Source organism: Paramormyrops kingsleyae, chromosome 5 (genome assembly GCF_048594095.1).
Source record: "Paramormyrops kingsleyae isolate MSU_618 chromosome 5, PKINGS_0.4, whole genome shotgun sequence".
Classification (NCBI taxonomy): Eukaryota; Metazoa; Chordata; class Actinopteri; order Osteoglossiformes; family Mormyridae; genus Paramormyrops; species Paramormyrops kingsleyae.
The window spans coordinates 948,556-974,032 of NC_132801.1; the positions used below are offsets into that span (position 1 = coordinate 948,556).

The following is a 25,477-nucleotide window of genomic DNA, read 5'->3' on the forward strand; positions in this document are numbered from 1 at the left end:
TGTGCTCCCTGCCCGCTGCCCTGTACTGCCTGCCCGCTTCCCTTTGCTCTCTGCCCACTGCCTGTCCACTGCTTTGTGCTGCACTGTGCTATCTGCCCGCTGCCCTGTGCTTTCCCTTGCCCTGTGCTGTCTGCTCACAACCCTGTGCTGCTTGCCCTCTGCCTTGTGCTGTCTGCCCTCTGCCCTTTGCCCTATGCTTTCCCCTGCCCTCAGCTGTCTACTCGCTGCCCTGCGCTGTTTGCCCGCTGCCCTGTGCTGCCTGCGCTGTCTTGTGCTGTGTGCACTGTGCTCCCTGCTGTCAGCCTGCTACCCTATTACCCTTTGTGGACCCTAGCATTCCCATCTGTGGACCTTCCATTTGGGGACCTTCAGAGTCCCCCCCCCCTCCCCCAAGCCAAGCGGGCATCAGCAACTGTATTTTTTATTTTTTTTTACCAACCTTGAAGAACTGGTGAATAAAATGTAGTTGAACTGGCCATTTATCTACTGCATTTATCTACACACCTTTACTACCAAACACTCTCACACCAAGGGAATCAATGACACATTAAAATAGAGTAAAGGGTCTGCATTTAAGACAGAAATATTTTATAAAATTTTGCAAAAATAAACCTAAAGTACAATACATCTTCACATTTTTTGAGGAAATATAAAATATACGTAACAGAAAATAGAGATGCAGAGCTAATTTATTTTTCAACAAATTGAAAATTCAACTGATTCTTATGCACGACAAATCAAGAACCATAAAAAATCTGATTTAATATTCTTCCTCTGAAACTGTCGCAACATATATAATCTGCAGTATATTCATATATACAAATAAAAACTGTCCCTCTCCTGTGTTTCCTGGGGTGGCTTCCAGAATATCGTGCCCATAACTAAACAAGCAGTTATTCATTATACCGAATTGCTCTATTTAAACCTGAATGTGTCTTTATTTAGGGCTACACTCTGGAACATTGGAGCAGTGGTCATGTAAAACCTTTTCATAGACTGTTTATGTAAAGGAATAATGTTTACAGAAAAGTACAATAAATAAAGTTGATATATAGTACGGCCTTTGGTAGCTAATGTTTAGGTGTGTCAGAGCACCACTCCTCCCATGCAAAGCGACAGTCTTCATGATGAAAGCCTGGCCCATTCGCCTCTCTGGGTAAGTATAAGGAAATGGTGGCTGGTAGCTTTGTGTCAGAATGAAGACGAAGAGAGAGAGAGAGAATTACACACGTCTTACATCCCGTCCGCAGCGTGCACTGCCATGGCCAGGTTGCAGCTCCCCCATGACCTTGGCCAGAAGTGGTGGGAAGATGGATGAGTGAATGGATATTTATGGAGCTTTATCTTCATTTATAAATAGACTTCTTATACTGCCCATACTGAAACAGTCTTATGGGTTGACTGTCTGTGGCCAGATAAAGGGGTGTGGTTAAAGGCAGAGCAGGTGTGATCCACTGTGGGAGGTACGTGAAGGTTCCTTTGGAGGTCCAGATGGGAATGATACAGGGTCACAGTGTCCAGCACAAATAAAAATACTTTGTGGTGTGAGGTGTTGCGATCTCAGGCCTGCGACTCTCCTGTGCTCTGTGTCATCCGCAAGGCCTGTGGTAAAAGTCAAAGGTTAATCAGTGTAAAAATTCAGATACCGTTTTACTGATTCAGAATTTGACTCACCTGAGAGCTGCTACACTCTGAGTACTTGTCTTTCCTCTTCTTCTTCATGGGGATGCAGGACAGGAAGCGGGCATACTCCTCCCTCACCTGCAGGAGGCAGTGGAGAGCTCAGTTCAGCCCATGTCACTCTTTTGAACATTGTGCTTCTGTATATTTGCATTATTGTGCATCAGTGCAGTGATCTGACCAGAATCACAGCAAGATACATTGGTATTTCAACCCTACAGGCAGCTAAAACCGGGACTGCGGGAAGTCCACAGGGAGAACATGCAAACTCCAGAGAACACGGGGAGGACATGTTACCTCCACACAGCACAAGGAGAACATGCAACCTTCATACAACATGGTGAAGACATGCAAAGTCCACACAACATGGGGAGAACATGCAACATCCACACAGCACCAGGAGAACATGCAACCTCCACACAACATAGTGAAGACATGCAAAGTCCACACAACATGAGGAGAACATGTAACCTCGAAATACACATGGCAGAGGTGGCATTGAAGCCCCCACCTACAGAGGCATGAGGCACCAATGCTGCTTGCTGAAACACCAGCCCCATTAAAAGACTTCAATATTTATTTGATCATAATAAAAAAAACTTTCTGATACATAGAATATATTCATACATTTAGTAATATGTTTATGACACTGAATAAGTGATTAGAATATGCATTGATAGATGAAGTAACATATAATAAAGTATATACTAAACAAAATAAACCAAAATCTCACGGCAGGTACTGTATGATAATCAATAAGGCCTATTTCTTCTGTGGTAAGATCTCTCTGATGGACAGACACACCTGTTTGGAAAGCAGGCAGTGCATGATAAAGATCAGCACGCCCTGCAGGCTGTTGAGCATGGTGAAGAGGTAGGACATGACCAGTGTGCTCTCCTCAAACTGGAAATAGCCGAAGATCCACATGGTGCCCAGGACACACAGCTGGGCAATGGCAGTGATGGTGAATGTCCTGGAGGGAGTGAGACGAGCTCATCAGAGCCAGCACTACAGGCATGGCAAGGCAGACAAGCTGGATCAGCTTGGCATTCAGATGGAATCATTGGGGATTTTCATCCAACTTTTTCTAACTTCTATTCGCATAAAATCAGCAATTCATCTGTGAACTACATTAGAAGCAGGATGCGAGCAAAGGGGACTATTCAAGCCACATGGACCATCAGGGCAGCTTTCAGCAGTCTGCCTCCAGCACATCATACGTGCAGAAAAGGAACAGTGAACTCATGGATAAGCAGTAGGACCTTAACATCTGATGGTCCACTGAATGGGTCCATGCTTGGCATGGCAGTACAGTCACAGTAAGTCTGGAACCTATCCCAAAAATGAAAAGGCTGACACATGCAAGCACACAGTAATACTAATATTCATGCTGGGCCTACAGACACAGTAATATTAATATCCACGCAACACACAAACACACGCACTTGATCTTGCGTAGTATGGACAGGTCCGGGTTTAGACTGGAGAACTTCTGTGCGAGCTTGAACAGAGTGATGATGAAGAAGATGACATTGACAATGATGATGACACACACAGGACCCAGGAAGCTCCAGATGAATCCCCGTTCAAGGCTCAGCCAACAGCTGAAGATAGAAATACCACGATGATTGTTCTGCTGGTAGAACACCATATTCTGCAGTCTCATATGGATATAGCTGTTCTGTTTATATGTGGGCCGGTCCTGTCTGAATACTGTGAGGACATCATCATTAGACCTGTCCCATGTGGATACTGTTAGGACATCATCTTTAAGCCTGTCCTATGTGATACTGTTAGAACATCATCTTTAGGCCTGTCCTATGTGATACTGTTAGAACATCATCTTTAGGCCTGTTCTACGTGGATACTGTTAGAACATCATCATTAGGCCTGTCCTATGTGGATACTGTTAGAACATCATCATTAGGCCTGTCCTATGTGATACTGTTAGAACATCATCTTTAGGCCTGTCCTATGTGGATACTGTTAGAACATCATCTTTAGGCCTGTATTATGTTTACACTCTTAAGACATTGTCTCTATGCAGGCCTGTCTTATTGTTACTCACTAGTCTTGCGTCCCATATCCCCCTGAGTAGGCAATGGCCGATATGGCCACAATGAGCAGTGGCAACCCATAGCCGACTGTCAGCATGTAGCCAAATCTCAGGGTGGTGTTGAAGACCAGTACCACCATCCGGTATAACTGAATGCCCTCCAGACACATCCAGCAGAAGGCAGACAGGAAGAACAGGTGGAGGAGCCCCGCTACGAAGGCACAGGCATGCTGGAGAGAGCAAAGAGGTGGAGCTTACAAACACAAATACCACTCAAATAAATAACAACTGTAGCTCAGTGGAAGGTACCAAGGAAGATAAGAAGCACTTTGCAGTGCTGTGAGCCCACAAGACAAGGGCCAATGCCGCCAGAAAGCTTGGGCATGCTCCTGTGTTTACGTTACTCCTGTGGCCTGTACTACGAAGCGGGGTTACTGGTTTATCGGGGTAACTTGTCGGATTTAATGTATCACAGTTTAAATGGACTTCATATTCATTCACTTACATTTTGCCCAGACTACCTTAAATTCGACAAGTTACCCCGATAAGCCAGTAACCCCGCTTCGTAGTACAGGCTCCTGCTCTTGTATGACACTGATATGCAATCTAACCTTGTTTGCTTACATTAAGTAAACATCTGTGTAGCCCTGGTAACAGCTCTTGCGTCAGTGCTTAATCACTGCACATCAGAAGACCACACGGATGTTTACAGACAGAGACACGCACCCTGTCATGAGTGCTGGAGATCCCAGTGAGGAAGATAAGGTCTGCAATGAAGAGGCTGATGCACAGGTGAAGATGGATGGTATTCCGGGTCCCCTGGATGGAGCGGCAGCAGGAGAAGGTGACGATGCAGAGGAAGAGACACACTAGGGACAGGGACAGCCCCACCCATGTGATGACCTGCAGCTGGAAGGTGCCCTGTATGGAGCAGACAGGAAGTGGTCTTTGACTTCTGTAGTGCTGGTATGATGCTACCACATAGCTAAGGGGAGCACAATTTTGAATAACTGCCCACCCATCAATGTAACATGGAGCTTTGCCTGTCTCACACATATTATACTGGGGGCAACTAAATACCCAGAGGTGCTGGGAGAGAAACCAGAAGCCCAACAAGCAGCCACAGAGCTGAGGCTTAAATCAGGCCCTTGGCCTTTGAGTGGGGAATTAACAATGCAGCCCAAAGAACTATTCAGCAGACCACCATCATTTAGCAGATGCTTTTATGAAAAGCACCATACAACAATGCAAGGGGGGGGGGCAGTTGGGGCTTAAGAGTGACAGCACTCGGGCAGACAGGGATTTGAACCAGCAACCTTGCGATCACAGGCACAGAGTCTTAACCCACAGAACCATGTACACCACTGAGCCTGTCCTCCTGGCTGTTTTTGTAACCTGTTTTTGCCCACCAGATCCTCCTGTCCACTGTCCTTCAGCTTGGTATCACAGGGACTGCTCTGAGATGGTTCGATCTTACGGTACCTATTAGGTGGATCTTTTCCAGTTCCTTACAATGTAGAGGCATCTAAGTCACATAAAGGTAACAACCAGTTTGTTCATAGGTTTAGCCCTGCCCTCCTCTTCTCCCTGTACACTGCCTCTCTAGGTCTAATCTGTCAGTCACATGGCTTCTTCCACCACTATTACACAGATGGCCCCCAGCTATACCTGACACTCCCTCCAGAGGACACCGCCATCTTGACTCACATTTCTGTGTCGCACTGATATTGTAGCCTAGATTCACAAGCATTTTACACCTCACACCACTAGGTGGAGCATGCCACTGCATTACAACATCAGTGTACTGCTTGGACCATCAACGCTGTCTCGTTCAAGGTCTGCTAGGAGCTTACAGATAATTATACGATGAGTAACTATACTTTGCTGACCACAGAACAGCAATCTCCTGATCTGGTAAGAACTCAACCCTCATGGTGTTTTGATCTGAGTAACTGTCTTGGTTCTCACGATGCCCTGAATAGCTCTTGCTCCAATATTATCGTGCACTGGTTTCTGGTGGCTCACTGGAAGTTCCACCCAGCAGCACTTGTACCTAAATTTAGGCCTACGATGTCTGCTGAATAAATGTAATGCAAATACATGTAAAAAATGTAAATATAAATGAATTTGTACATCGATGGTGTCAGGCCTCAGCTTGCTCACCTTGATCTCATGGAGCGCCATGAGCACAGCGAAGCTGCTGAGATGGTCGCAGGAGCAGATGGTGTGCGTGCTGTTAGAGTCCACCATGACACATCCCTGTGGTGACCAGGCCCCACCACTGCTGGTTGAATCCCAGTACACACAAACTTGTTGGGCCTCCCTATTCTGAGAGAGAGCAGATACACATCACGCTTCAACCTCTCCCAAGATGGTCATTTACCTGCATTGTTTCAGCTGTTGAACTTAATGTCAAATTACTCTAGAGTGACTGTTAATCTAGATTGTAAACAAAGCAATAGGCCTTTGATTTATGACACCAAACTTGTCAGAATTCTTACCTTCAGGTGAGAAAAGGTGAAATTTACAGGTGTGGAAAGGTGACTGCTGTTTGGGTTACTTGTATAAACTGTGACCACTTTAGAATTGATCAGCAAATGCATTTTATCATCTGCCTTGCCCATCCCATGGGAGGAGCCATTTGTAGAGGACTCCAAGTTCTTGTAGATCACCATGGAGACAACAGCAAATCCTGCTCAATGTAAAATACAGCTCAGCGTCAGACACACTGCTCCGAAAAGACAGCGCACTGTCCATAATAATTGTTATTCACTAGGGGCAGCGGAAGTTATGAAGAGTTAATCCTGCTGAATACTGGCATCAAGCATGAATTCTGCATAGAACTACTGCTAAAGACTACTGCTCCTCCATTCGATTTCCGCTATCACTATCCCCCTGAGGTCCAGCAATTTGTCTCTGTCCCCTGTAGAGGACACTATTTTTTGCTCATATCTCTCATACTGCACATGCCACTCTGTAAATTCCTGCTGTTTCTTAAAGAGGACAGTTAGAGCTTTAAGACGTTACATGTTTGCAGGTGTGACCTTGCCAACCTCCTCTTCCTGTCAAATCAAAATTTTTAAATCAATATGATTTTCTTCTCCCCTGAATCTCAAGAGGATATGACTGCCACAAAACATCTGCTAAAATCATGCTTCTGATGCCCCATACTGTGGCTGCTAGTTATAATTTTAGCTACCAATCAAATTTGCTGCATTTACTTTGCGACAATGTATAAAACCTCTTGTTAAAACAAGCGATAGAACAGACACACAGGTATATGCATAAGCAGAGGGTTACTTTTCACTGAAGTCAGTCTTGACCTGGATAGTGAGATGAGCTGGGTACCTGGGTATGTGGAGGCGCCCATGGCGTTCTCCCACGTGGTGCTCAGCTGGACATGCTCAGTGGAGAGGTGGATGGGGCCCTGAGGGGGGCTTCTCTCCCTCCGCACCAGGACTTCCACTTCTGCATGAACAAAGTGTGTCCATCAGCATGCATTACGCATGATCTGCTGATTAACCCTCTGGGGTGTGAGGCCTGACAGCCACTTTGGAGGGGGTCTGACATCGCTTGACATTTTTATATATTTCACCATCTAAAAAACATTTATCCCAAAGTGCGTCATATGTTTTTATTCAGCATGAACTCAGCATCAATAATCTGAGACTATTTAGTCTGTCATTCTTCTGTTTTTTGTTTAAATCAAATGTAAACATACACTTTTCAAAAAACTATTTTCAGAGGTGCTGAGGTATTGCAATAGAAACACATTATAAACATTTGTAATACTTTTGAGCTCTGGAGCTTATACACTAAAGGGTTGGCTACACATAGGTGACTGAGACATTAAGTGTACAAATTCATTTAATTGAAACACATGTGATTTGATTACTAAAGTTGTAGAACTTTGCAGTGACATTTTTTTTCAAAGCCAGTGGTCTACACAATGAATAATGGTACACAATGGTGTAAGTGTCACCACACCTGTATGTGTCTGTGTGTGTTTGTGGGTTCTAAATGCATATTAAGTATAAGGTGTTAAAGCCTGCAGGTCCAAATCCCACAGAGGAAGCCTGCATTTGGGAGGTTATTCTCTCTGGAAACAAAGGGCTGTTGATTTCAATAACAATACACAAGGTGGGACGGCAAGCAGAACATCATCGCTGGGGAGCTTGGGGTAAGGGTGTTATATGGATGGATGGTGGCAATGAAAAATAGTCAGAGGGAAGACAATAAGACAGATGACCATAGTTTTGGTGGCAGCATGAGGAAGCACAGAGAAGAACATGAGAATGGGGTTAGAGTGCTGGAGGGTGCAGGTCACTATATGTACTGAACCCATCAGCTGCCCTGGGACCAACCGCCCCCCCCCCCCCCCCCCCAAGCCATACATGAAAATAAATAACTGATGGCTGTTCCTCCATTAATGGACTGAACTTTTGGTTAGGGGAATGACAGGAGGGCAGGTATGTATCTGTACCTGCGTGGTGGGTCTGCATCCTGGTGTGATTCCCTCTCAGCTGTGGTCCAATAAGCCTGAGCATGTTCTCCATGGAGCTCAGTAGCTTGCTCACATGGCCTTTGTGCTGCAGGGTCTCACTGGACAGGAGGGTATCGCTGGCCTTCAACACTCTCTTCATCAGGACAAGAGACAGGGCAGTGTTGGAGGAAGTAGCAGTAGTCACATCTTAGCTAATGTGCAGCATCTGTCGTGTGTATGGTGTTATGTAGCTGAGTGGTGACTGCTCTTACGTGACTCTGATCAGAACCAACTGTTAGTGGAAACTGTGCATAACATACAGGGATGTGTTTTGCTCCTATGAGAGAATGCAGGATGTGCCATTAATCATCAACAGTTTGTTACCTGTAACAATATCTCTCCATTCATCTGTCCTCCTCCTCCAGTCATCTGGCTCAGCTCCAAACAGCTGTTCCTCATAAGCGACAAGACACTGTCGAGGCCCAGTAGGGTCTGAGGGAAAAAAGGCATAGGTGAAGCTTAGGGGGACTCATTTATGCTGCTAAAAGCACCAAGCCTTTTGATAGATATTCTGTGAGTGATGGTACTGCACCTGTTGATCTGCCTCAGCAGATTGGTTGTACAACTGACACTGTAACTCTGTAGGACAAAAACCCCAGAAAGCTGAGTTACTGACTGTTCCTGCTGGAGTGACACACGTCTGGCACGGGGGGCTCCTTTCAGAGAGCACAGAAACCCCCACCCATCTCTCACCTACACAGTGGGCCCGCTTGTCCCCAAAGTTGCTGGTACCAGTGTTGCACTGGCACCTGTAGCCTCCGTCCTCATTTCGGCACAGTCCCAGCGTCCCACAGATGGATGCATCAACGAGACACTCGTTTATGTCTGAAGGAGAGAGGGGGTGGTGTGCTGAAATGAGCTCATGGCTGTAGCTCAGCCGTACACATAGACTTTGCTGATTCTGTCATTTTGAAACACCAAAGATAAACTAGTACAGCCAACATGTTCAATACCATGTTCTCACTCACTGCACTCTCCATGAATTCATCTATAAATAAGGAAGAAATAAAGAAGTCATCTATAATAAAAACTCGCTGAGTGTTGAGGAACCACCCAGTCATCCATGAGCTGGACTGGGGCAGCCGTATGAGATGGTACGAGCTGTATATCACCCAGAAACATAAGATCTCCTCACACTCATCGCTTACTCTCCTGGTTGTGACTCACCACACTCATCACTTGCTCTCCTGGTTGTGACTCACCACACTCATCACTTGCTCTCCTGGTTGTGACTCACCACACTCATCACTTGCTCTCCTGCTTGTGATTCACCACACTCATCGCTTGCTCTCCTGGTTGTGACTCACCACACTCATCACTTGCTCTCCTGGTTGTGACTCACCACACTCATCGCTTGCTCTCCTGGTTGTGACTCACCACACTCATCACTTGCTCTCCTGGTTGTGACTCACCACACTCATCACTTGCTCTCCTGCTTGTGATTCACCACACTCATCGCTTGCTCTCCTGGTTGTGACTCACCACACTCATCGCTTGATCTCCTGGTTGTGATTCACCACACACATCGCTTGCTCTCCTGCTTGTGATTCACCACACTCATCGCTTGCTCTCCTGCTTGTGATTCACCACACTCATCGCTTGCTCTCCTGCTTGTGATTCACCACACTCATCGCTTGCTCTCCTGGTTGTGACTCACCACACTCATCGCTTGATCTCCTGGTTGTGATTCACCACACTCATCGCTTGCTCTCCTGCTTGTGATTCACCACACTCATCGCTTGCTCTCCTGCTTGTGATTCACCACACGCATCGCTTGCTCTCCTGCTTGTGATTCACCACACTCATCGCTTGCTCTCCTGGTTGTGACTCACCACACTCATCGCTTGCTCTCCTGGTTGTGACTCACCACACTCATCGCTTGATCTCCTCGTTGTGATTCACCACACTCATCGCTTGCTCTCCTGCTTGTGATTCACCACACGCATCGCTTGCTCTCCTGCTTGTGATTCACCACACTCATCGCTTGCTCTCCTGTTTGTGACTCACCACACTCATCGTTTGCTCTCCTGGTTGTGACTCACCACACTCATCACTTTCTCTCCTGCTTGTGATTCACCACACTCATCGCTTACTCTCCTGGTTGTGACTCACCACACTCATCGCTTGATCTCCTGGTTGATTCACCATACTCACCGCTTGCTCTCCTGTTTGTGACTCACCACACTCATCGTTTGCTCTCCTGGTTGTGACTCACCACACTCATCACTTTCTCTCCTGCTTGTGATTCACCACACTCATCGCTTACTCTCCTGGTTGTGACTCACCACACTCACCGCTTGCTCTCCTGGTTGTGACTCACCTCACTCATCGCTTACTCTCCTGGTTGTGACTCACCACATTCATCGCTTGCTCTCCTGGTTGTGACTCACCACACTGATCGCTTACTCTCCTGGTTGTGACTCACCACACTCATCGCTTGCTCTCCAGGATGTGACTCAACACACTCATAGCTTACTCTCCTGCTTGTGATTCACCACACTGATCACTTGCTCTCCAGGTTGTGACTATACACACTCATCGTTATTCTCCTGGTTATAACTTGTGAGGCAATATACTTACTCTCCTGGTTGTGACTCATGTCAGTCATCACAAACAGGCAGACTCCAGGTTAAAAACATCTGACTTTCGCACAATTCGTACTTATTACGTACTTATTAAATAAAACGGTTTGCAATAGGGAATGCATACACTACTTTGTGAGGCTCATGAAAGCATCTGTGATTCAGCAATTTGTCAGCTTGAGGTACAATACAGTATCTTATGTAGTTTCTTTTATTATTACTGTATAATCATTATCATTATTGTGTGCTGTATTATTATTTTTACAGCCTATGTACATAAAGACAGAATTAGGGGATGGACCTCATTTGCCTGTACTCTCCTGGTTGCAAATCACTACACTCATCACTTATTGTCCTGGATGTGCCTCACTACACTCCCTGTTCACTCTCCTGACCCTGACTAGGTTTACTCACATTATTGTAGTAACTTACACCTTACTCAGCTACATATCAGCACAGGGCTCTCAAGTGTCACGCATTGATAGTGACAGTCACTCTTTTCAGTGTTTTGTCACGCACTCCCGCCACACATTGTATTTCTCACGCGGAAAAATAATTTGTAGGCTAATATGCTGCAGCGCCCAATATTTCTCAGACCGCAGCACAGTAGCGCCTCACTATAAAACAAGCGCGTCTCCGCTGTAGTCATAATGCCATAATGGTGCGTTTGTTTTCTCTCGGAACTCGGAAATTCTGAGTTGAGTGACATCACGTCCGACAAGCTCCCGTTCGAGCTACCACATCTCAGAACAAACATGGCTGCCTCCATGAACACGCTGCTATGTGTTGTTGCTTTATGTTTTAGCAGATTTGGAGTGAGATTATTTTTTCCGAGAGACAATCAAAAAAGAAATACGAACTAGTCAAACCACATTAAAAGCTTTATAAAATATTTTAGTACATTCATAGCAATATTCTTTTTTCGAGAGGGAAACAAACTACAAACAAACCAAAGACACTAACAAGTCTGCTAAAAATCTGATATTGCATGCTAGGATACTGTTTACGGTCATGATATGGTATTCTCTAAATTGAACGTGTGCAATTACATTTATAACTATTAATACATTTAACAAAATAAACATTTTTAAAGATTTATAAAATAGAATTACTATTGAGTGTGCAAGCCGCCATGTTGAAATTACGTCACAGGGGCAACTCGGACAACAAAATCTTGTCCGACTTAAACGTCATAAAAGAGGCGTGTTTCCGATGGGAAGTGAGGTTATTCGTGACGTTTTTTATCCGAGTTCCGACTTGGAGAGAACGAACGCACCATTAGAGCCTGTCACTTACCACCCAATCAAAAAAAAGAAAGGGCCTACACAATAGCCAATCAGAAAATAGTACTATTGTATCTGGGTTAAACGGAACACAACAACCAATGAAAAGGCGTCCTATGGAATGTCACTCTTGCCTGTCCTCAAAGTTTGAGAGCCCTGTCAGCAGCTCTTTACTTACCAGTGCAGGACATGTTCTGATCTCCTGTCAGGCTGTAACCATCAAGGCAGGAGCAGTAGTAGGATCCTATTGTGTTCTGGCATTTGGCTTTGGGGCCACAGATGCCTATGACATCCAGACACTCGTTTCTGTCTGGTGGGGGAAGGACCAATAGTCAGTCAGTCAGCCTGCGGCGGGTATTCGGCTGGGGCTGGTGGGGGGTGTCTACCCAGTGAGTGGCACTAATAATGATCTGTGCCAGTCTTTATTTGAGAAAAGGGAGAGAGGGAGAGTGAGGGTGAGAAGGAGAGCCTGTGGAGGAAGAGGGAGGGTGAGGATGAGAGGGAGAGCCTGTGGAGGAAGAGGGAGGGTGAGGATGAGAGGGAGAGCCTGCGAAGGACGAGGGAGGGTGAGGATGAGAGGGAGAATCTGCAGAGGAAGAGGGAGGGTGAGGATGAGAGGGAGAGCCTGCAGAGGAAGAGGGAGGGTGAGGATGAGAGGGAGAGTCTGCGAAGGATGAGGGAGGGTGAGGATGAGAGGGAGAGTCTGCGAAGGATGAGGGAGGGTGAGGATGAGAGGGAGAGCCTGCGGAGGAAGAGGGAGGGTGAGGATGACAGGGAGAGCCTGCGGAGGAAGAGGGAGGGTGAGGATGAGAGGGAGAGTCTGCGGAGGAAGAGGGAGGGTGAGGATGAGAGGGAGAGTCTGCGGAGGAAGAGGGAGGGTGAGGATGAGAGGGAGAGTCTGCGGAGGAAGAGGGAGGGTGAGGATGAGAGGGAGAGTCTGCGAAGGACGAGGGAGGGTGAGGATGAGAGGGAGAGCCTGTGGAGGACGAGGGAGGGTGAGGATGACAGGGAGAGCCTGCAGAGGAAGAGGGAGGGTGTGCCCATGGAGGAAGAGGGAACTTCTGCACTCTCATTCCTTAATTGAGTGGCTCCACCTCCTTAATATCCATTCTACACGCTTATGCTTTCATTGAGTCTCCATCACCTCATTATCCATTCTAATCCGTTATATCTTCATTAAGAGGCACCTCATCCTCATTAGTGTATGTGCATGAGAAGTATCACAGCATGAAGTATAGGCATTTGAAAAGCACGATAGTATAATTTGTTAGACAATTAAAGCACTTTTTATAGAAGATATTATGAAGTACAAACATGAAGGCATATTTCTTACCAATGCAGGAGCCACTGACAGCCGTGAAGGTGTCAGTTTTTGATGTAGACACAAACCCATCATCACATTTGCAGTAGTAGTTGCCCTCAGTATTGGAACAGCTGGCATTCATTCCACAAATGCCGGGGAACTGAATGCATTCGTTAACATCTGTGCAAGGAAAGATCATCAGGTTATGTCTCCTTTAGATCAGGTCCGAAGCAGACAGTAACTCTGGTGGTTAGTGTGTGGATGTGTGTGTGTTTTTGTGTGCAGTTGTGTGTGTCTCTGTGTCTTTTATGTGTTTTTGAATATGTGTGTGTTTATGAGTGTCTGTTTATGTTTACATGTTGTTGTTATTAGTATATTGCGGGGGCCAGACCTCCCTACACTACTATAAAAGCGTGTAAGTTTTCACCTTGTGGGGACATCTTGGTCCCCACAAAAATAACCTCAATTTTATGAAAATCTATAACTGCAATCTAATAGCTAAAAAAGAGGGGGTGGTCTGCAGAACATGAGCTCTTGGCTGTAGCTCAGCCGTACACATACACTTTGCTTAGACAATTTTTGCTTATTCTGTCATTTTGAAACACGCAAAGATAAAATAGTACAGCCAACATAATGTTCAACACCATGTTCTCACTTCTCCCTCACTGCACTCTCCATGAATTGATCTATAAATAAGGGACCAGGGACCTCGCTGAGTGCTGAGGAACCACCCAGTCATCCATGACCTGGACTGGGGCAGCCGTATGAGATGGTACGAGCTGTATATCAGCCGGATACATAAGATCTGCTCACACTCATCGCTTGCTCTTCTGGTTGTGACTCATCAAACTCATCACTTACTTTCCTGGTTGTGACTCACCACACTCATCGCTTGCTCTCCTGGTTGTGACTCATCACACTCATCACTTACTTTCCTGGTTGTGACTCACCACACTCATCGCTTACTCTCCAGGTTGTGACTCACCACACTCATCGCTTACTCTCCTGGTTGTGACTCACCACACTCATTGCTTGCTCTCCTGGTTGTGACTCACCACACTCATCGCTTGCTCTCCAGATTGTGACTCAACACACTCATAGCTTACTCTCCTGGGTGTGATTCACCACACTGATCACTTGCTCTCCAGATTGTGACTATACACACTCATCGTTATTCTCCTGGTTATAACTTGTGAGGCAATATACTTACTCTCCTGGTTGTGACTCATGCTAGTCATCACTTACAGGCAGACTCCAGGTTAAAAACATCTGACTTTCGCACAATTCGTACTTATGAATGGATTGCCATCAAGCCTATTATATTAAATATTATAGTTAAATAAAACGTTTCGCAATAGGGAATGCATACACTACTTTGTGAGGCTCATGAAAGCATCTGTGATTCAGCAATTTGTCAGCTTGAGGTACAATACAGTATCTTATGTAGTTTCTTTTATTATTACTGTATAATCATTATCATTATTGTGTGCTGTATTATTATTTTTACAGCCTATGTACATAAAGACAGAATTAGGGGATGGACCTCATTTGCCTGTACTCTCCTGGTTGCAAATCACTACACTCATCACTTATTGTCCTGGATGTGACTCACTACACTCCCTGTTCACTCTCCTGACCATGACTAGGTTTACTCACATTATTATAGTAACTTACACCTTACTCAGCTACATACAGTATCAGCAGCTCTTTACTTACCAGTGCAGGACATTTTCTGATCTACTATCAGGCTGTAACCAACAAGGCAGGAGCAGTAGTAGGATCCTATTGTGTTCTGGCATTTGGCCTTGGGGCCACAGATGCCTATGACATCCAGACACTCGTTTCTGTCTGGTGGGGGAAGGACCAATAGTCAGTCAGTCAGCCTGCGGCGGATATTCGGCTGGGGCTGGTGGGGGGTCTACCCTGTGAGTGGCACTAATAATGATCTGTGCCAGTCTTTATTTGAGAAAAGGGAGAGTGAGGATTAGAGGGAGAGCCTGTGGAGGAAGAGGGAGGGTGAGGATGACAGGGAGAGCCTGCGAAGGATGAGGGAGGGTGAGGATGAGAGGGAGAGCCTGCGAAGGATGAGGGAGGGTGAGGATGAGAGGGAGAGCCTGCAAAGGACGAGGGAGGGTGAGGATGACAGGGAGAGCCTGCGGAGGAAGAGGGAGGGTGTGGATGACAGGGAGAGCCTGCAGAAGAAGACGGAGGGTGTGGATGAGAGGGAGAGCCTGCGGAGGAAGAGGGAGGGTGTGGATGACAGGGAGAGCCTGCAGAAGAAGACGGAGGGTGTGGATGAGAGGGAGAGCCTGCGGAGGAAGAGGGAGGGTGAGGATGAGAGGGAGAGCCTGCAGAAGAAGACGGAGGGTGTGGATTAGAGGGAGAGCCTGCGGAGGAAGAGGGAGGGTGAGGATGAGAGGGAGAGCCTGCAAAGGACGAGGAAGGGTAAGGATGAGAGGGAGAGTCTGCGAAGAAGAGGGAGAGTGAGGATGAGAGGGAGAGCCTGCGAAGGATGAGGGAGGGTGCGGATGAGAGGGAGAGCCTGTGGAGGAAGAGGGAGGATGAGAGGGAGAGCCTGCGGAGGAAGTGGGAGGGTGAGGATGAGAGGGAGAGCCTGTGGAGGAAGAAGGAGGGTGAGGATGAGAGGGAGAGCCTGTGGAGGAAGAGGGAGGCTGAGAATGAGAGGGAGAGCCTGCAGAGGAAGAGGGAGGGTGAGGATGAGAGGGAGAGCCTGAGAAGGATGAGGGAGGGTGTGGATGAGAGGGAGAGCCTGCGGAGGAAGAGGGAGGGTGAGGATGAGAGGGAGAGTCTGCGGAGGAAGAGGGAGGGTGAGGATGAGTGGGAGAGTCTGCGAAGGATGAGGGAGGGTGTGGATGAGAGGGAGAGCCTGCGAAGGATGAGGCAGGGTGAGGATGAGAGGGAGAGCCTGTGGAGGACGAGGATGAGAGGGGGGGCCTGCAGAGGAAGAGGGAGGGTGTGGATGAGAGGGGGGGCCAGCAGAGGAAGAGGGAGGGTGTGGATGAGAGGGAGAGCCTGCGAAGCACGAGGGAGGGTGAGGATGAGAGGGAGAGCCTGCGAAGGATGAGGCAGGGTGAGGATGAGAGGGAGAGCCTGTGGAGGACGAGGGAGGGTGAGGATGAGAGGGGGGGCCTGCAGAGGAAGAGGGAGGGTGTGGATGAGAGGGGGGGCCTGCAGAGGAAGAGGGAGGGTGTGCCCATGGAGGAAGGAGGAACTTCTGCACTCTCATTCCTTAATTGAGTGGCTCCACCTCCTTAATATCCATTCTACACGCTTATGCTTTCATTGAATCTCCATCACCTCATTATTCATTCTAATCCGTTATATCTTCATTAAGAGGCTCTTCATTCTCATAAGTGTATGTGCATGAAAAGTTTCACAGCATGAAGTATAGGCATTTGAAAAGCATGGTAGTATAATTTATTAGACAATTAAAGCACTTTTTATAGAAGATATTATGAAGTACAAACATGAAGGCATATTTCTTACCAATGCAGGAGCCACTGACAGCCGTGAAGGTGTCAGTTTTTGATGTAGACACAAACCCATCATCACATTTGCAGTAGTAGTTGCCCTCAGTATTGGAACAGCTGGCATTCATTCCACAAATGCCGGGGAACTGAATGCATTCGTTAACATCTGTGCAAGGAAAGATCATCAGGTTATGTCTCCTTTAGATCAGGTCCGAAGCAGACAGTAACTCTGGTGGTTAATGTGTGGATGTACGGTTGTGTGTGTGTTTTTGTGTGCAGTTGTGTGTGTCTCTGTGTCATTTATGTGTTTTTGTATATGTGTGTGTTTATGAGTGTCTGTTTGTGTTTTCATGTTGTTGTTATTAGTATATTGTGAGGGCCCGACTTCCCCACACTAGTATTAAAGTCTGTAAGTTTTCACCTCGTGGGGACATGTTATTGGTCCCCACAAGAATAACCTCAATTTTATAAAAATCTGTAACTGCACTCAAAAAGCTAGCTTGTATTTTGTTTGATTAGATAAGATTTTAACAACTCTGAGCTATTAGTTAAGTTCTCCCCAAACGAGCTTGATGGGCCGAATGGCCTCCTCTCCTTTGTAAATTTCTTATGTTCTTATTCTCCTATGTATATTCTCCTAACTTATGGTTAAGGCTAGGCCTGGGTAGGGGATAAAGTTGTCATAGCTGGGATTAGGGTTATGCCCCTGGAAATGAATGGAGAGTCCCCATAAAGATATGAATACATGGACTCTGTGTTTCTCTGTGTGTGCTTGTCTATTATGTTTATGTGTGTGCTCGTTTTTGTGAGAACTGCGCACCTTTGCATTTTCCTTGTAATCGTTCTTGACCAAAAGGGCAGCTGTTCGAACCCACAGCCATCTGCAGCAGTGACAGGTGAAGCCCTGAAGCAGAAGGACATTGACCCCTGAGTCTCTTTGCAATGTGGGATCAAGGAAACGGTCATTGATAAAATTAGAAATAATCATTTTTTAAATTTAAATAATAATTGAGTTCTTCAGACTTCAAACGGATTTCATCAAGGAGTCCTCCATTTGCAGCAATTACAACCTTACAGACCTCTTGAAAAAATATATATATATATATATATATATATATATATATATATATATATATATATATATACACACACTCACCTAAAGGATTATTAGGAACGCCATACTAATACGGTGTTTGACCCCCTTTCGCCTTCAGAACTGCCTTAATTCTACGTGGCATTGATTCAACAAGGTGCTGAAAGCATTCTTTAGAAATGTTGGCCCATATTGATAGGATAGCATCTTGCAGTTGATGGAGATTTGTGGGATGCACATCCAGGGCATGAAGCTCCCGTTCCATCACATCCCAAAGATGCTCTATTGGGTTGAGATCTGGTGACTGTGGGGGCCATTTTAGTACAGTGAACTCATTGTCATGTTCAAGAAACCAATTTGAAATGATTCGAGCTTTGTGACATGGTGCATTATCCTGCTGGAAGTAGCCATCAGAGGATGGGTACATGGTGGTCATAAAGGGATGGACATGGTCAGAAACAATGCTCAGGTAGGTCGTGGCATTTAAACGATGCCCAATTGGCACTAAGGGGCCTAAAGTGTGCCAAGAAAACATCCCCCACACCATTACACCACCACCACCAGCCTGCACAGTGGTAACAAGGCATGATGGATCCATGTTCTCATTCTGTTTACGCCAAATTCTGACTCTACCATTTGAATGTCTCAACAGAAATCGAGACTCATCAGACCAGGCAACATTTTTCCAGTCTTCAACTGTCCAATTTTGGTGAGCTCGTGCAAATAGCCTCTTTTTCCTATTTGTAGTGGAGATAAGTGGTACCTGGTGGGGTCTTCTGCTGTTGTAGCCCATCTGCCTCAAGGTTGTGCGTGTTGTGGCTTCACAAATGCTTTGCTGCATACCTCGGTTGTAACGAGTGGTTATTTCAGTCAAAGTTGCTCTTCTATCAACTTGAATCAGTCGACCCATTCTCCTCTGACCTCTAGCATCAACAAGGCATTTTCACCCACAGGACTGCCGCATACTGGATGTTTTTCCCTTTGCACACCATTCTTTGTAAACCCTAGAAATGGTTGTGCATGAAAATCCCAGTAACTGAGCAGATTGTGAAATACTCAGACCGGCCCGTCTGGCACCAACAACCATGCCACACTCAAAATTGCTTAAATCACCTTTCTTTCCCATTCTGACATTCAGTTTGGCGTTCAGGAGATTGTCTTGACCAGGACCACACCCTAAATGCATTGAAGCAACTGCCATGTGATTGGTTGATTAGATAATTGCATTAATGAGAAATTGAACAGGTGTTCCTAATAATCCTTTAGGTGAGTGTATATATATATATATATATATATATATATATATATATATATATATAGATATATAGATAGATAGATAGATAGATAGTCAAGTGAAAAAATTAGGTGATCAAACCCGCAATTGCTGATGATCCAGATACTCAAGTAGTCCAAGGAAGGCCAGTTTTATTGCTTCTTTAATCAGCAAATCATCAGTTTTCATCTGTGCTAACATAATTGCAAAAGACTTTTCTAATGATCAATTAACATATTAATATGATACATTTGCATTAGCAAACACAAAATTCCACTGCAACACAGGTCTAATTGTTGCTAATAATGGGCCTCTGTAGACCTATGCAGATATCCCATTAAAAACAACTATTTCCTGCTATTATAGACTTTACAGCGGGTGCCTGAGCAGGATGCAGGTGCTGTTCTCATTTACAGAGGGTGCCTGAGCTGGATGCAGGTACTGTTCTCAATTACAGAGGGTGTCTGAGCTGGATGCAGGTGCTGTTCCCATTTACAGAGGGTGCCGGAGCTGTATGCAGGTGCTGTTCTCATTTACAGAGGGTGCCGAAGCTGGATGCCGGTGCTGTTCTCATGTTCTCATTTACAGAGGGTGCCGAAGCTCGATACAGGTGCTGTTCTCGTTTACAGAGGGTGCCGGAGCTGTATGCAGGTGCTGTTCTCATTTACAGCGGGTCCCGGAGCTGTATGCAGGTGCTGTTCTCATTTACAGCGGGTGCCGGAGCTGGATGCAGGTGCTGTTCTCATTTACAGTGGGTGCCTGAGCTGGATGCAGGTGCTGTTCTCATTTACAGCGGGTGCCTGAGCTGGATGCAGGTGCTGTTCTCATTTACAGAGGGTCCCTGAGCTGGATGCAGGTGCTGTTCTCATTTACAGAGGGTGCTGGAGTTGGATGCAGGTGCTGTTCTCATTTACAGCGGGTGCCTGAGCTGGATGCAGGTGCTGTTCTCATTTACAGCGGGTGCTGGAGTTGGATGCAGGTGCTGTTCTCATTTACAGAGGGTGCTGGAGTTGGATGCAGGTGCTGTTCTCATTTACAGAGGGTGCCTGAGCTGGATGCAGGTGCTGTTCTCATTTTCAGCGGGTGCCTGTGCTGGATGCAGATGCTGTTTTCATTTACAGAGGGTGCCACAGCTGGATGCAGGTGCTGTTCTCATTTACAGCGGGTGCCTGAGCTGGATGCAGGTGCTGTTCTCATTTACAGAGGGTGCCACAGCTGTATGCAGGTGCTGTTCTCATTTACAGCGGGTGCCTGTGCTGGATGCAGATGCTGTTTTCATTTACAGAGGGTGCCACAGCTGGATGCAGGTGCTGTTCTCATTTACAGCGGGTGCCTGAGCTGGATGCAGGTGCTGTTCTCATTTACAGAGGGTGCCACAGCTGTATGCAGGTGCTGTTCTCATTTACAGCGGGTGCCGGAGCTGTATGCAGGTGCTGTTCTCATTTTCAGCGGGTGCCTGTGCTGGATGCAGATGCTGTTTTCATTTACAGAGGGTGCCACAGCTGGATGCAGGTGCTGTTCTCATTTACAGCGGGTGCCACAGCTGGATGCAGGTGCTGTTCTCATTTACAGCGGGTGCCGGAGCTGGATGCAGGTGTTGTTCTCATTTACAGAGGGCACCTGTGCTGGATGCAGGTGCTGTTCTCTTTTACAGCGGGTGCCTGAGCTGGATGCAGGTGCTGTTCTCATTTACAGCGGGTGCCGGAGCTGGATGCAGGTGTTGTTCTCATTTACAGAGGGCGCCTGTGCTGGATGCAGGTGCTGTTCTCATTTACAGCGGGTGCCTGAGCTGGATGCAGGTGCTGTTCTCATTTACAGAGGGTGCCACAGCTGTATGCAGGTGCTGTTCTCATTTACAGAGGGTGCCGGAGCTGTATGCATGTGCTGTTCTCATTTACAGCGGGTGCCGGAGCTGTATGCAGGTGTTGTTCTCATTTACAGAGGGCATCTGTGCTGGATGCAGGTGCTGTTCTCATTTACAGCGGGTGCCTGAGCTGGATGCAGGTGCTGTTCTCATTTACAGCGGGTGCCTGAGCTGGATGCAGGTGCTGTTCTCATTTACAGCGGGTGCCTGAGCTGGATGCAGGTGTTCTCATTTACAGAGGGCGCCTGTGCTGGATGCAGGTGCTGTTCTCATTTACAGAGGGCGCCACAGCTGTATGCAGGTGCTGTTCTCATTTACAGCGGGTGCCTGAGCTGTATGCAGGTGCTGTTCTCATTTACAGAGGGCACCACAGCTGTATGCAGGTGCTGTTCTCATTTACAGAGGGTGCCTCAGCTGTATGCAGGTGCTGTTCTCATTTACAGAGGGTGCCTCAGCTGTATGCAGGTGCTGTTCTCATTTACAGCGGGTGCCTGAGCTGTATGCAGGTGCTGTTCTCATTTACAGAGGGTGCCACAGCTGTATGCAGGTGCTGTTCTCATTTACAGAGGGTGCCACAGCTGTATGCAGGTGCTGTTCTCATTTACAGCGGGTGCCTGAGCTGGATGCAGGTGCTGTTCTCATTTACAGCGGGTGCCTGAGCTGGATGCAGGTGCTGTTCTCATTTACAGCGGGTGCCTGAGCTGGATGCAGGTGCTGTTCTCATTTACAGCGGGTGCCTGAGCTGGATGCAGGTGTTGTTCTCATTTACAGAGGGCGCCTGTGCTGGATGCAGGTGCTGTTCTCATTTACAGAGGGCGCCACAGCTGTATGCAGGTGCTGTTCTCATTTACAGAGGGTGCCTCAGCTGTATGCAGGTGCTGTTCTCATTTACAGCGGGTGCCTGAGCTGTATGCAGGTGCTGTTCTCATTTACAGAGGGTGCCACAGCTGTATGCAGGTGCTGTTCTCATTTACAGAGGGTGCCTCAGCTGTATGCAGGTGCTGTTCTCATTTACAGAGGGTGCCTCAGCTGGTGTTCCATCACCATGAAGCACTGGGTCCAACAACACTGCTCATCTTACTTTTCTGTACATTCTTATTTAACCCCATGAAGTGTCCCATTCTCATTCAATGTCAGCTTCCATCATGTAGCATCTGTTCTCTTTTTTATATCCCACTATATTCACCATTTCTGAATTATTTTCCTCTTGATGCTGGAAGGTATTCGACCACAAACTTCATCAACCTGTTACTCTATGCAAGCAATGAGGAATGCTTTTGCTAACATTAGAGTAGAAGATGGCCAGGCCAAGATAAGACATTCAAATGGATTCTTTCAACTTTATTTGGCTCTGGAAAATTTTGCTTGTGATACTGATGAAGTTTTGTGGTCAAACAGAGGCAAAAGGATTCATACAGAATAGGTTTTTACAGTGTTACAGATTATTTGTGAATGTTTACTTTCTGGTGTGATTTTGTTTGGTGAGGGTATAAAAATACCAATATGAATAAACAAAATTATTATTTGCAATTCTGTGCAATTTCTATCCTCTATGAACAATGATAGAGACCTACTTTGAAAACCATGTTTCTGATGTATCAGAAGTGTGGACATGCACTTCATTTTGCTCAGAGTACATGAAAATTTGCTAAATGTGTCTGCAATTTGGAGAAATACACTACAGCATTTGTCGTTTAGAGAAAATAGATACGTCTATGCAACTGAGCAAAACTGTAAAACATAAATCCTCACAGCCTGACTCTGCAAACAAGGAACATAGTGAAGGGAAAAGCACATTGTCTTATCATGCCATCTCATAATCCTGCCTCTTCACCCTGCCTCAGATCTTTGCCTGTGATGTAGGTGAAGTTCTTTGCCTGGACACAGCCCTGAGACACGACGAGGAAGGTAGAGATAAGGAGCGTACGCTGACGCTAGGACACAGCCCTGAGACACGACGACGAAGGTAGAGATAAGGAGCGTATGCTGACGCCGTGTTGCTGCACCCACCACACAATGAACGACCTCAGGGAGGAGAACCCAAGTGCAGCCACAGTGATACCTCAGCACCACACTAGTATGAATGGACCAATGTGAGTTATTTCCAGGGGCTGGAGTGCCAATCCTGCCACCAACCCCCAAATTTCCCTGTAGGCTGGAGGAGCTGCTTGCAGGCCTGCTGAAGGGTCCACAAGAGTAGGATTACACCTGGCATTCACAAGATTTGAACCAGAAACCTTCCAATTGGTGGCAACAAACCCTAACCTCAGACACACCACTCTCCCTGATGATGAAGCAGAATGAATATTCTTCTTTGACATGCCACTCTAAGATGCCTTTCATTTGGATTAGGCTTATAGTTACATATTTCTTTACATATAGTTAGGAGAATAAGAAGATAAGAAATTTACAAATGAGAGAAGGCCATTTGTTTGGGGAAAATTCAACTAATAGCTTAAAGCTCTTAAAATCTTATCTAGCTCTGATTTAAAGGAACTCAGCATTTTAGCTTGTGCTACAACAGGAAGACTATTCCATACTCTAACTACATGCTATGTAAAGAAGTGCTTTCTCAAATCCAGTTTAAAATGTTTTCCCGCTAATTTCCACATATGGCCATGAGTTCATGCATTTAAACTAATACTGAAATAGCCATTTGGCTGAACAGCATCCAGACCTGTTAGAATCTTATAGACCTGGATCATGTCCCCCCTCAGTCTCCTTTGCTTGAGACTGAACAGATTCAGCTCAGCTAACCTCTCCTCATAACGCCTGCTTTCTGCATTGATTGCTAAGACTCATTCTGCAATATTGAAGTCAGAACTCTACACACAGTTGTCATGACATCAGTGTATGTGGCTAAATTGTGAATTATTCCTCATTGCTTTCATACAAAATGCATGGATTCATTTCTCACTTAAAACCCACTACTATCAAAACCTTACACTTTTAGGGGCTATTTTGCATATGCTTATTCAAAGCTGTATGACTACTATTTGCTACAGTATTATCAAGACCCTTCCAGGATGTACTGTAAAACTGACATGATATAAAATGAGACCAAACACAGCAGGCATCCATCTCAGGTGATTCCCTAACCAGATGTGTTTCCAAGAGCTGCTACCCTAGATGTATCGCTAGAGAGGACATCAGATGTGATGTAGAACTTGTGACCAGATCCAGAGGAGAGGATGGTTTAGCAGTGTATGTGTTTGTGTATTGTTTCTATAATATTTCCTGAAATACTACATACTGTATACTGTATGTGTGTGTATATGCACAATGCATTTTGTTTCTGTAGTATTTCCTGAAGTAATATTTCCTTTTTTTGCTACTGATTATTCTGCAATTACACTACAGTAAGGAGTAAAGACCATTGAAATGTACTGCAACACGGTTTGTTCATTCCTGGAAATTTTATTGAGTGAAGAAGTGTTCTGTTTTGTAATGCAATGTTTATGACAAATGACATCACATTTACTTTACAAATGATCCTTCACTGATGATCCACTTTATATTTCATGTAGTAATGTGTGTTGTTAGTGTTTTGTAGGCCATTCTTCTGTGTGTGATACAGTGTTCTTCCAGAAAAGAAGGTGCTAATGTTTTGATGGCATGAGTCTGTAAACAACTGTGTAACCGGGGAAGCAGACAGACATTGAAAAGGCTCCCATACCTGTTACAATAACGGTGGTCAGATAAACTTGAAACGGGGCACGCACTCATTGTCACAACCACTACTGGCCCTTATATAGAGTATATGCCTGTGTCCCGCATATAATAATTAGCTGGCAATTACTACCGATTTAAAGACATGGTACGATAATTATGGAAACAGACCAGCCAGGAGCACAACACATTTGTTCTGCCACACATGCATAGTATGCTATTAAATTCTCTGCTGCGGAGTCGCAGAACCACACGGTGCTTGAAGAGCATTAACCCACTAATACCACGGCTACCACACATTCGCTTTCACGTTTGTACCTAAAGGCATTATTTTCACGTTTACGAGCCGAAAATGCATTTATTATCAGCAGGTTCCACATCCTTGAATTCAACCAAGTGTGGATTGAAAATATTATAAAAAAAAATTTCAGCAACTTCCAAAAAGCAAAACTTGAATTTGCGACGAAGCGCCGCGAAGGCGTGCCCTGCTGTAGCCTGCATCTGTGCTCAACATGTACAGACTTTTGTTCTTGTCATTACTCCTTAAATAATTAATTTGCATTAATATTTCCATTGTGCCCTGTGGTGTGTTGCCGACTGCCCAGGGTTGGTTCCCTGCACCCATTCGGGATTCAGCGGT

The 25,477-nt window shown here is 45.9% G+C and overlaps 1 protein-coding gene across 1 annotated transcript in view; it reads right to left on the reverse strand.

Annotated features, from left to right (window-relative positions):
• Positions 1-558: 558 nt before the first annotated feature.
• Positions 559-25,477, reverse strand: part of LOC111841889 (adhesion G protein-coupled receptor E5-like) — a 29,876-nt gene continuing 4,957 nt past the window's right edge. Inside the window, exons 2-19 of the mRNA XM_072711793.1 lie at positions 17,759-17,842; positions 16,955-17,104; positions 15,164-15,295; positions 13,478-13,627; positions 12,323-12,454; positions 8,973-9,104; positions 8,812-8,858; positions 8,604-8,711; positions 8,220-8,373; positions 7,085-7,204; positions 6,238-6,428; positions 5,900-6,064; positions 4,463-4,657; positions 3,749-3,966; positions 3,126-3,284; positions 2,485-2,653; positions 1,675-1,761; positions 559-1,602 (exon numbers count right to left, since the gene is read on the reverse strand). Of these exons, the coding sequence (XP_072567894.1) occupies positions 1,561-1,602; positions 1,675-1,761; positions 2,485-2,653; positions 3,126-3,284; positions 3,749-3,966; positions 4,463-4,657; positions 5,900-6,064; positions 6,238-6,428; positions 7,085-7,204; positions 8,220-8,373; positions 8,604-8,711; positions 8,812-8,858; positions 8,973-9,104; positions 12,323-12,454; positions 13,478-13,627; positions 15,164-15,295; positions 16,955-17,104; positions 17,759-17,842 (2,435 nt within the window). The 3' untranslated portion in view covers positions 559-1,560. The remainder of the gene's footprint in view (positions 1,603-1,674; positions 1,762-2,484; positions 2,654-3,125; positions 3,285-3,748; positions 3,967-4,462; positions 4,658-5,899; positions 6,065-6,237; positions 6,429-7,084; positions 7,205-8,219; positions 8,374-8,603; positions 8,712-8,811; positions 8,859-8,972; positions 9,105-12,322; positions 12,455-13,477; positions 13,628-15,163; positions 15,296-16,954; positions 17,105-17,758; positions 17,843-25,477) is intronic.